We start from the raw sequence: 12,177 nt of genomic DNA, 5'->3' as shown, positions 1-12,177 counted from the left end.
CTTCGGCAGCTGAAATTTATTTATTTTTTCCTTCTTTCGGAAGCTGATTTTTTATTTTTTTATTTTTTTAATTTAGATATGGCCTCCCGCAAACCGTGTTCAGCCCCGAAGACGGATTCTGAGAGTAGCTCAAACTCGAATCCACAATGGATTACAGAATCTAGTAATCCCAAATTTAAAGGGAAAACAATTCGTTTTCCGATGGCTTTTGTTGGACTTCACTCTTCTACAGGCATGCAGGGTCATCTTAAATTTCACGTCAATAGTGCAATGACTGGCCGTTTTGCTATCCCCGGTGTCAATCGATTTCAAGGTTTGGATATGTCTTTAATTAGCAGATCCAAGGAATTGGCATCCACGGATGCCCGTCATCTTGGCCTACCTTACTTGTGTATTGCACCACATCATAATGAGGATGACTTCATCCCACGACCTTTGATTGCCGAGAATATTGGGAACAAATTTATTAGATGGGGGACATCTTTGAATCCCAGAGGAGAGATTTCATATCTAAATGGCTTTTGGGAGTGGTCCAGACGGGTTGCTGGACTCCTTAAGGATAGAGGCTTGGAAGATTTATCATTAGCAGTCCAAGCAGCAACGATGGAATATCATCGTCCCCCTTCAGCATATCGGGCTTTATGTGAGGTATGGTGTCCTGAAACCAGTACCTTTGTGACGAGGCATGGAGAAATTGGCATTTCTCTTTGGGAAATGCGAGATATTTCCGGATTGTCTATACTTGGTGATTATTATGAAGAGGTTATTCCGAGTTTTAGGGAACTCACTGATGGAAAATCTCTTCCAGATTCTTGTCTTCATCTCTTTAAGGCTTTTCAACATATAGCCGGAGAAAAGGTTATTGATCGAATCAAGCATGCAGATTGGCTCAATTTTTGGCTTAATGGGGTTTCTCGGAAACCCAATCCTCGAGGAGACTCGAAATATAAGAAATTATCAAACTTGGGAAAGTATGAATTTCTAAAAAGTGGAACAACAACAAAAGTGTGGAGACCCATAGTCATTCCCAACCAAAGTGTGTCTTCTGAAGACATCAGAGATCTAAAATGTTTACAGGCGTTAGATCTTGAATTATCTACCACCAAGATTGATGAGTTGGAGATAGCTGCATATCTCTCTATTTGGCTTTGTAGATTTGTCCTTCCATCAGGCGATGACCACTTAAGACCCGCAACTTTTAAAGTTGCTTCCCGGATGGCTGCAGGTGTAAGATATAGTCTGGTTCCACCTATTTTAGCAAGTATTTATAAAGGTCTTACACAGACCTTTTCTTCTGAAAGAAAGGATCTTGGAAGAATTACTCAATCATTTCCAGGGCACTTTCTTTATGGCTGGGTAGCATTGCATTTCCCTCGTGGTATATTTGATATCATTGACACATCTTTTGGGCGTCCTACACTTAGGAGATATTCTGGAATTTTAAATGTCTATCAATTTTGGGAGCCTAACATGATAGACTGTCGGAAACTTCTTCGTGGAAACATGGACTCAAAAAACTTTAAGTGGGTCGTGAGTCATCCTCCGAAACAAGTTGGTGACCAAACAGATGTTGGAGACTTGTCCGAAGAGATTCAAGAATTTATGATGAGTATTCGACCTGGCTATTTACCATGTCGTCGGGGGTCGTCATACACTTTGGAAGCGTATAGTCCACACCGGTTTTCAAGACAGCATGGATTCAAACAAATCAATCCTGGGTCTCCGAATATACATTCTTTTGAATTGAATCCAAGTACTCTTTACAGTTGTTGGTTATCTCTAACAAGAGTAGGGAGTAAGGCAAAATTTCATATTCCGGGGCCTTGTACTAATATGTGCGATCAAATTGATCGAAAGTATGAGAATTGGTGGGACACCACGGTGGCTCCCATATTGCTTAACGTTTCTACTACTGTTTTGGAGAGTAGTGAACGTGTTGATTCTAAACTTGTTGAGAATATTGCATCTACACTTTCTCGGAGGAAAAGAAAAGCTGGAGAAGATGACTCCATCCCATTGCCACCGAAAGAGAAACCTCTCATTGTGGATTTAGACGTTCCAGAGGAACGTGCTTTAAAGAAATCTAAAGCTGGACCTTCAAAGGCCAAGACAAAGAAAACTTCAGTTGATGAAATAGTGCCAAAGGTAAAGTCTGCAATTGTTGCAGTTGCACCTGAAGGAGCACATACTGATTTTGAATCTAACTTTGATTCTGACGATATACCACTGGTTAGGAGATCTACTCGTTTACGTTCCGGAAAACAAATTGATCTCAAAACTAATACCAAGGACATTCCTGCGGAAGCAAAGAGTGATATGAATCTCTCTCCATGTTCTTGGAATAAAGGTATTCCTTTATTTTTCTCTGTCTTGTTATCTATTATTTGCCCATTTATTGATAATAAACTTTTTTTTTTTTTTTTTTTTTGGGTAGCTTTCGATAAAATTCCTATGAGTGAGATGATTGGTGCCCTTGAGGGCTTTGCTGATGAAGGTAGCCCAAATGATTGTCTATTAGGTGAACTTCCCGATAGTGTTGGAGAAGGTATTATTCCATCCACACATTCTTTAGAGAATAGAAGCCTAAACTTGACAGATGATGGGGCTACTTCAGGGACATTGGGTCAGAAAGTTTCCAGCACCAAATCCCAACAATTGACTGTTGTTTTATCCGCATCAGCGAATCCTGAAGATAAGTCACCAAATCTTTTAAATGAGCATGAAGAGATGCTCCGTGAAGCAATGACGGCATATCTTGAGAAGGAATTTACCAAGGCATTGCATGGAGGCCTATCCGACTTGAGAGGATGGTGGACTCGGAAGTCATCTTGTTATAAAGACTTCTGTAGTCAATTTTTTCACATTGATATTTCTCCTTTAATGGCAAAGGTGGTTGAATACTTGAATGACATTGATGACTTCCTTCACGAGGAGAATGACACCATGCGTTTTCCATCTTTAGAAGAAAAGCAAAAGCAGTTGGCTTCTTTGGAAGATCTTATTTCTGCTCGTATGCTTATTGTTCCAGACTTGACCAAGGAACGTTGCAAGATAGAAGCAGAACAAAAGGAAGTTAGACTTGAAATTTCTCGTCTAGAGAAGCGAGATAATGTTTTGTCATCCCAACTTGACTCCTTTGATGAGAAAATGAAGAAAGAAAGTGATGACCTTAATCAATTGAAGGAATCACATTCAAAGCTAGAGAAGCTCCAAGTTAAGGATGCCACTACAACTAAGTCGATTGCTAAACGGAAGGCAACTTTGGAAGATGGATTCCGTGGGCTAGCGAATTGGATCAAGAAGAATTAGACTTCTCTATTTATTTATTCTTTGTCATTTCGATTAGTTTTTTTTTATTTTTTATTTTTTATGTAATGAACATTCATATCAATGAATTCATTTGCTCCTTTTTTAATGCTATAACTTGGCGCACCATCAAGTATGCACATATAAGCATCAAAGGTATTCTCATTAAAGAAAGGAACCTTAAATCATAACATGAATGTACATCTTACATGCTTTGATTTTGTCTTTTCGAAATGACAATACAAAGAAATTTTTTTCTTTGAATTTGACTGAACTTGAAAATAAAAGACAAAGTCTTCTATTTTTATTTGGATTTGAACTAAAAGACAAAGTCTTTTTTTTTATTTGATTTGACTGAACTTGGAATTTCCCAAGCTGCCTACGTACTCCTTTTGAGGAGATCAAATCAAACGTAGTTCCAAGGAAATTTTTTTTTTTTTTTTTTTTTTAACTCTTATTTTTGCCTAGACCGCCCTTTCGGGTTTTCAATCTAGCGAGTTTTTTTTTTTTTTTTTTTTTTTTGATGCCATTCATAGTTTATACTCATATGGGCAAGGAGTATTACAATTTAATTCTAAGCGTAAAAACGCTTCAAGAATTTTCCATTGATAGGTCCGATCCGTAGACCGTCCTTGTCGATAATTTTATAAGCACCATTTGTGTAGACTTCTGTGACTACATATGGTCCATCCCATTTGCGTAGGAATTTGCCCCTAGTCCATCGAGTGATCACAATCGGCCTCCTTATAGCTAAGACCAAGTCTCCTATTTGAAATGATCGAGGACGTACTTTTTTATTGAAAGCTCTGGACATACGAGCTTGATAGCATTCCAGTCGCTTTTGAGCTTCCAATCTTCTTTCGTCTAAGGACTCAAGTTCTTCCAACCTTAATTGAGCATTTTGCTCTGTAGTAAGGCCTTCTTGGATAGCAATCCTGAGAGACGGAATTTGACATTCCAGTGGTATTACTGCTTCAACGCCATAAACCAAAGAATATGGTGTGGCTTGTGTTGGTGTTCGATAAGTTATTTGGTAGGCCCACAAAGCTTCTCCTACCCTTTCATGCCAATCCCTCTTTGACTTGGAGACCACTTTCTTTAGCAAAGTGCAGAGAGTTTTGTTAAAGGCTTCTGCAAGTCCATTTGCTGCTGCGTTATACATGGAGGAATTGTGTTGGACAAAATGAAACTTTTGACAAAGTCTGTCCATTAGATTGTTATAGAATGGTTTCCCATTATCAGTAATGATATATCGGGGAACTCCATATCTATAAATGATTTGACCTTGGATGAAATTGACAACGGTCTCTTTTTTAACTTCTTTTAATGGAAGTGCTTCCGCCCATCTTGAGAAATAATCTGTAGCTGCCAAGATATACAAATGGCCAGCAGACGATTTTGGAGTTATGGGTCCTACAACATCCAAACCCCAGGCATCAAAAGGCCATGAAGCAACAGTCGGATGTAAGGGTTCCGGTGGTTGGTGTATAAAGTTCGCATGAACTTGACAAGCTTCACATCTTTTAGCATATTCCATGGAATCTTTCACCATGGTTGACCAATAATATCCCATCCTTTTTATCCGAAAGTGAAGTTTTGGTCCGGACTGATGAGCACCACATATCCCGGAATGAGCTTCTTCCAATACTTGATTCGCTTCTTCTTTGCTTAGGCATCGAAGAAATACACCATCAAAAGAACGCCGATAAAGCGTATCTTTGTAGTATATGAATCTAGAGGCACGTCGCCGAATTTCCGTTTTATGGCGATGATCACTTGGTAACTTTCCATATTTAAGAAAGTCAATGATTGGTTGCCTCCAATCCTCATTTTCAGTTGTATCAACTGAGATATTATGAACTTCTGTTTCATCTTCAGGTGTCCATGATGGAATTACCCATTTTTGAGAAATGGACATAATCGCGATATCTTTATCGGAGTTAGCCAATACAATAGCTAAGTTAGCCAATGCATCTGCTTGTCGATTTTCATTCCTTGGGACATGAATAATATTAACCATGTCAAATTTTTCCAAGAGCTTTGCCGCATGCTTCTGGTAAGGAATTAAATTGATCTTCCGGACTTCATATTTTGATAAAAGTTGATTAATAACCAACTTAGAATCTCTGAAAATTTCGAGTTGTCCGAGCTGCATCTCTAAAGCCATTTCCAAGCCAATTATCAAGGCTTGGTATTCCGCCACATTGTTGGAACACATCTCCATCAATGTGAAGGAGAAAGGCATGACTTCATTTTGAGGGGTAACAAAAACTACCCCAGCTCCTGCACCATATTTTCGTGCAGCACCATCAAAGAATAATTTCCATGATGGTATTACATCAGTGAAAAAGACTTCTTCATCCGGGAATTCTTCTGGAAGCTCCCACTCTGCTGGAATCGGATGGTCCGCTAGGAAATCCGCTAAAGCTTGTCCTTTTATAGCCTTTTGAGGTACAAAAGTAATATCAAACTCTGATAGAAGAAGTGCCCACTTTGCTAATCTTCCAGATAAGACTGGTCTTGACATGATGAATTTAAGTGGATCCGCCTTTGAGATCAAATGAATAACATGTGCAAGCATATAATGTCTTAGCTTTTTTGTTGCAAAGACTAATGCTAGGCACACTTTTTCAATTGGTGAATAATTTAGCTCCGCGCCTACCAACGTACGACTCACGTAGTATGATGCGCTTTCCTTCCCCTCGTCATCCACTTGTCCAAGCAGTGCTCCTAATGATCGCTCTTGGGCAGCAATGTATAGGATTAATGGTCTACCTGGAATTGGTGCCTTTAATACAGGCGGATGTAGGAGGTACTCTTTGATATTATTAAAGGCATTCCGACAAGTATCATCCCATTTAAAAGAAGTGTCTTTTTTCATCAACTTATTGAATGGGTGGCATCGTCCAGCAAGGTTTGAAATAAACCTTCTAATATACGCGAGCTTCCCTTGCAAGCTTTTTAGCTCGTGTAAGTTAGTCGGTTCTGGCATTTTTAAAATGGCATCGATTTTTGTTCGATCAATTTCAATACCTCGATGCCTTACGATGAAGCCAAGAAATTTTCCAGAAGTGACACCAAAGGCGCACTTGAGAGGATTCATCTTTAATTGAAATCGACGAAGTCTTTCAAAGATAACCCGTAAATCATCTAAATGATTTTTTCGGTTTTTGGTCTCTACGACTAAGTCGTCCACATAACATTCCACCTTTTTATGCAATATATCATCAAAGATCTTCTGCATGGCACGTTGATATGTGGCTCCGGCATTCTTCAATCCAAAAGGCATAACTTTGTAACAATATATTCCTTTTGGAGTACGGAATGCAGTGAATTCCTCATCCTTTGGGTTCATCCGAATTTGATTGTATCCAGACGAACCATCCATGAAGGATAACACTTCGTGTCCGGTAGTTGCATCAACCATTAGCTCCGTGATGGGCAATGGAAAATCATCCTTTGGACATGCTTTATTTAAATCTCGGAAGTCAACACAGACCCGTAATTGCCCATTTTTCTTCATCACTGGGACAATATTGGCAATCCATGTCGGGTATTTAACTTCTCGAATGAATCCAGCTTCAATAAGTTTATTGACTTCATTTTCAATTTTCGGGACTAATTCCGGTCGGAATCGTCTTTGAGCTTGTTTTATGGGACGTACTCCATGTTTGATAGACAAGTGATGGACAACAATCTTTGGATCTAGTCCTGGCATTTCTTTGTAAGTCCATGCAAAGACATCCATATATTCTTGCAAAAGCTGGATGTATTTTGTTTCTTCTTCTGGACTTAGAAGTGCGCTTACAAATGTTGGCCTTGGATCAGCTTCAGTTCCTAGATTGATCTCCTTGAGTTCATCAACCGTAGCTTGCCCCCCATCTTCTAAGGTAGATGGTGCCGATATGGGTTCTTCATCAGAAGATGAGTCGGAACTGAATTCTTTTTCAGTCACTTCCTCAATTGTGATGTGATTGACAGAAACAATCACCTTGTTTTTACCTTTATCTTTAGCTAGAGCATTACGTCTACGACGTCTTTGTCTCCTTCGTTTCTTCGGATCCTCTTTCTGGACTTTTGGCCCAAGCCTAGAAAATACAGAGACTTTTTGTACAGACTCCATTTGGTTTGATGTTGACGGATTATCACCAATCCGTTCAAATACTGAAATTCGAGTATTTTGCTTTTGTATTTGGCTTTGAGCAAGAGGCTCTACGGGCTTGTCATCATTATACTCAAAAATCTGTATCATGATTGGATTGGCCGATGCTTTCTTTGCTCTAATTCGGATAGGGTGTGAGTCACGAGATTCATGTCCCAATCCGTGTTTTGGTTGTGGAATAGATATTCCTTGTTTATTTATCACCGGAGCTTTTCCACTAGACAGAACGGAATCAAGGTCGCCAAGTTTGCATGGCTTCCCTTTTCCGTATCCAGCGTTCTCCATGAGCTTCTTTACACGTGGATCAAACCACCCATTTGAGTGGTTTCCCAAAGTTTTAGGAAGCTCAGCTTCCTCGGCATTTTCTTGTATAGAATTTAAGTCCACAATTTTCCCAATAGAAGGAATCGGAAGGATTAGGTCTTCCTTGAGAATGTCAACATCTCTCTTTGACAACTCAATTTTTGATGATTCCTTTACAAAGGTTCTTGATAAGATGTCCTCAATTGAGTCATCTTTTACGTCATTTTTTGATTCCGGAATCAACACTGGAAGGGCTTCTTGGGGCATATCTTCCTTTTGGTAAAATTTTGCATCCGCAAAATGAGATTCTTCACTTGCGAATGGCTTTGATTCGGCTACAATGCATTTTTCCTTGCCATTTCGACTGTACTTGAAGCATTGGTGCCATGTTGAAGGAATTACTCCATTTTCATGTAACCAAACACGTCCCAAAAGTAATTCATAGGATGTTTTGGAGTCGATTACATGAAATAAAGCTGATGATATCAAATCATCCATCTCAATCTTTAACCGGACTGTGCCAATGGCACGTTGTCCTTTTTGATTGAAACCTTGGATTGTGAGTTTGCTTTTAGAAAGCTCATTCACTGAGATTCCAATCTTTCTCATTGTATGAATCGGCATAATATTTACAGCAGATCCACAGTCAATGAGGATTCGAGATATTTTGTGTTCTCGAATAATTCCACTAACATAAAGTGGCCTGTTGTGAAGTCTCGTCCCAAGCTGTAAGTCATCGTCCGTAAAGGTAATTGTTGCCATACAATCACCGGGACTAACTTTTCTTATTTGGGAAAATATTTTCCCTTTGTATTCTTCCGGATTGAGCAGTGTTTGAACTAGCGCCAAACGAGTATCTATTGGGAGTTCAAGGACTTCCGAGATGTTCATGTCAGAGGGAATTTCTTGGAGTGAAATAACAACTCCTTTCTTCTCAATGCTTGAGGCTTCCATCTTAGAACCATCTCTTTCTTCATGTGACTCTTTAGAGTCTATTGCACTGATCACATATGATGTCATATGTTCATCTAGAAAGTAATCTTTCGGAAAGTACTCCTTAAGAGTTACTTTCTTTCGGGGAGTTGAATGAGTGCTTTCATTCTCAACCTCAACATGTGTCTTTCTTCGATTTCTTCTTAATCGATTCTTAGACCGAGATTTTTTATTTTCTCTCCTTCCGAGAATAGGTATTGGACTTGGAAGAGACCGGATTGGTGAAGAGTATTGTCTTTTACTTTTCACCTCTATCCAACCTTCATCTTCACTTTCAGAAGATGAATCATACATTTCTGGTGATGAATCCCACACATCCAGATCATCCGTCATGATTTCATATAACGTTGGCCTATTTGGAGCTTGTGGCCTCGGCATTCCGGGATATGCATAGACAGTGGTGGCTTCTCCATCTACAATGAACTGGACTCTTACAGCTCCTTCAGGAAGCTCAGCAGTCAGTTCTATATTTGATGATTCCTCGTTAGTTATGGACGAGGGCATCGTTTGAGCTTCCATTGATATTGGAATGGGGTCAAATGACCCAAAAGCCACCATTCCGCAATTGACCTCAACATTGTCAGTAAGATCGAGATCAATCTTGTTTTCCCTATTCAACCGCATGATTATGTCTTTGAAGACAAAACATTTCTCAATCGGATGACCAATGATCCGATGATACTTGCAGTACTTAGGATTATCAGTTTGGCCAATTTCTTCCGGCCGCTTTGAAGTAGGAAGCTCTATGAGCTTCTGTTCAAGTAATTGGTCTAGAATCCCAGACACTTCGGAATCCGCAAATGGGTATTCCTTCTCTTGCATTTGTTTCAAGGTTGGTCGCTCCTTGACTTGAGTTTGATCTTTACGAGTCTTGGACTCGAATTTAGATTTAGATTTCTGTGTAGAAATCTTAACTGGGTCAGTAGTAACAGCCATGGATTCTTTAGTCCGTGAAGGCTTTGAATCCTTTTTCACTTCTTTCTTTAATTCTCGAGGGTCACTTGGCAAATGGCTTCCATGCCTTGCTATTTGGATTTCCAAGTCATGAGCTCGGGTTGCAAGTTCCTCGAAGGAATGTGGCATATTAGCTTGAAGATTGTAAAGTAACCCCCAATGCATTCCTTGAACACACATATCGATGGAGGAACTTTCGCTTATACGTTCCTTGCAATTTAGGACAAGGTTCCTCCAACGTTCAATATACTCGACCACAGCTTCTTCTTTATTCTGCCTCATTCTTGCGAGTTCCGGGAGGCTAACTGTCCGTCGGGTGCTATAAAAGCGAGTTAGAAACTCACGCTCAAGTTGATCCCAACCTTCAATAAAACCAGCTGGAAGGTCAGTATACCATTCAAATGCAGCTCCTTTTAGGGAACGCACGAATTGTTTCACCATGGAATCACCAAATGTACCCGCATTATTGCAAGTTTCGATGAAATGAGCAACATGTTGCTTTGGGTTGCCCTTCCCATCAAATTGTTGGAACTTAGGGGGTTGATAACCCCATGGCATGCGGATTTCATCAATCCGGCGACTATATGGCTTTGCATACACTAGAGATGATTGTGGGGCTCCACCATACTGAGCTCGGATGGTGTCTACAATCATGTTTTGGAGTTGATTCACAGAGAGTGAAGCAACAGATAAGTTGGTCGAATCATGGAGAGCATTTTGTGCTGTCAAGCGATCTTGCTCTTCTTGCTTTTGTTGAGCTTTAAGAGAATTTGAACTTTCTGGAGCTTTACCTTCTCGTGAAACAAAGGTTTCACGGCTCGGTTCCGTGATTGGTCCTAGGGAATCCAATCGGTTTATAAGTGCAGCAATTTGTTTGTCCTTCTCTTCTAAGGACTTTGTCAATTGATCAATGGTGACATTCATTTGTTTCACCTGATCTTCGGAACTTGTTGCCTCGGTCATCATAACCGGCACAAGAATATCTGATTCCAACGTTGGGATGTAATTATCCCACTTTCGTGATGTGGATTCCTCATATGAGGGGTTGGAATATACATATTCCATTCCTTTTGACTTGAGAGATTTGGATTCGGATTCAGACTCCAAAGACGAGGTGTAATCAGCCCACTTCCGTGATGCCAACTTCACGGAATGAGATTTGGACTCGGATTCATCACCCGAGGAGTTGGAATAGACATATTCCGCCTCTTTTGTTTCATCTTTGATTTGAAGGGATTTGGACTCGGATTCATCACCTAAGGAGCTGGAATATACATATTCCGCCTCTTTTGATTTATGGGATTTGGATTTAGATTTACTCACATGAGACTTCTTTTGACCCTTTTTTGAGAATCTTTTAAGAGGAGAAAACAATTGTGATTCTCCGGCTTTAACTCGCGTACGAGTTGCGTGAGAGACGTCATCAGTGACATCAATCTCCTTCGAAGGAATCGTGGATTCCATAATTTTGACTTAGACTGAATTTAATAAATTCAACTAAAAGATGAGAGGAGAAGAGCGTCCCACCGAGCGTGCCAGAAATTTGTACACACCAAATTCCTCAGTGTAAATTAAAATACACTTAAAATTTGATACAAATTACAAATATTTAAATCAAAGTGGACTTGATCTCTTCTTTTGACGTATTCCACACGAATACAAAATCCTCTGATTTTTAGTTGAGTGCTTCAAACAAATTCTACGAATTTGTAATAAAATCCAGTTGGATTTGAGTGTTGGACTTGAATTTGGGATTTGATTATCGGACTTGAGACTTGATGGAATTCTAAGAATTCTGGATTTAGAGAACTTGAACTTCACTTCCGGGACTTGACTTAGACTTGAGACTTGAAGGAATTCTAAGAATTCCGGATTTAAAGAACTTGGACTTTTCACTTCCGGGACTTGACTTGGATTTGAGACTTGAAGGAATTCTAAGAATTCCGGATTTAAAGAACTTGGACTTTTCACTTCCGGGACTTGACTTGGATTTGAGACTTGAAGGAATTCTAAGAATTCCGGATTTAGAGAAGAAATTTGAGAGAGTCTTTAGATAGTTTCTCTCTACTCCTCCTCTTCTTCTTTTTTTTTTTTTTTTTTTCCAAATGAGCTTGGTATTTATAGGCAAAGGGAGAAGTGGAATTTACTTATGTACCCTTGGCCTTAACCCTTGACATTAAGGGTATTGTAGAGAAATCACTTAATCAATGATTATCCCTTTAATTTTATTTTATTTGAATTTGATTTGATTTGTATTTATCTTAGATTTTATCCATTTAACAATATTTTGGGCTTCATAAATTATTTTAATTTAGAGCCCACTATTTTATTTAATTGGGCTGCAAATTTTTTTGTGTCTACAATGTTCTCTTAAGACATTAAATAAAAATGAAAAATGTGCATTACAATCTAAAAAATATATATATTTTAAGTTTTAAAAATCAGATGAGAGAGTATTA

The 12,177-nt window shown here is 39.2% G+C and overlaps 1 protein-coding gene across 1 annotated transcript; it reads right to left on the bottom strand.

Moving 5' to 3' along the window:
- Positions 1–3,981: 3,981 nt before the first annotated feature.
- On the bottom strand, positions 3,982–11,182 carry LOC120010560. Its single transcript, XM_038861342.1, has 3 exons — positions 10,510–11,182; positions 4,123–10,458; positions 3,982–4,019 (listed from the first exon to the last, which is right to left on the bottom strand). The coding sequence occupies exons 1-3, from the start codon at positions 11,180–11,182 to the stop codon at positions 3,982–3,984; spliced, it is 7,047 nt and encodes a 2,348-aa protein (XP_038717270.1).
- Positions 11,183–12,177: the final 995 nt, after the last annotated feature.

Source organism: Tripterygium wilfordii, chromosome 12 (assembly GCF_013401445.1).
Source record: "Tripterygium wilfordii isolate XIE 37 chromosome 12, ASM1340144v1, whole genome shotgun sequence".
Lineage (NCBI taxonomy): Eukaryota > Viridiplantae > Streptophyta > Magnoliopsida > Celastrales > Celastraceae > Tripterygium > Tripterygium wilfordii.
This window is presented reverse-complemented; position numbering and strand designations above follow the sequence as displayed.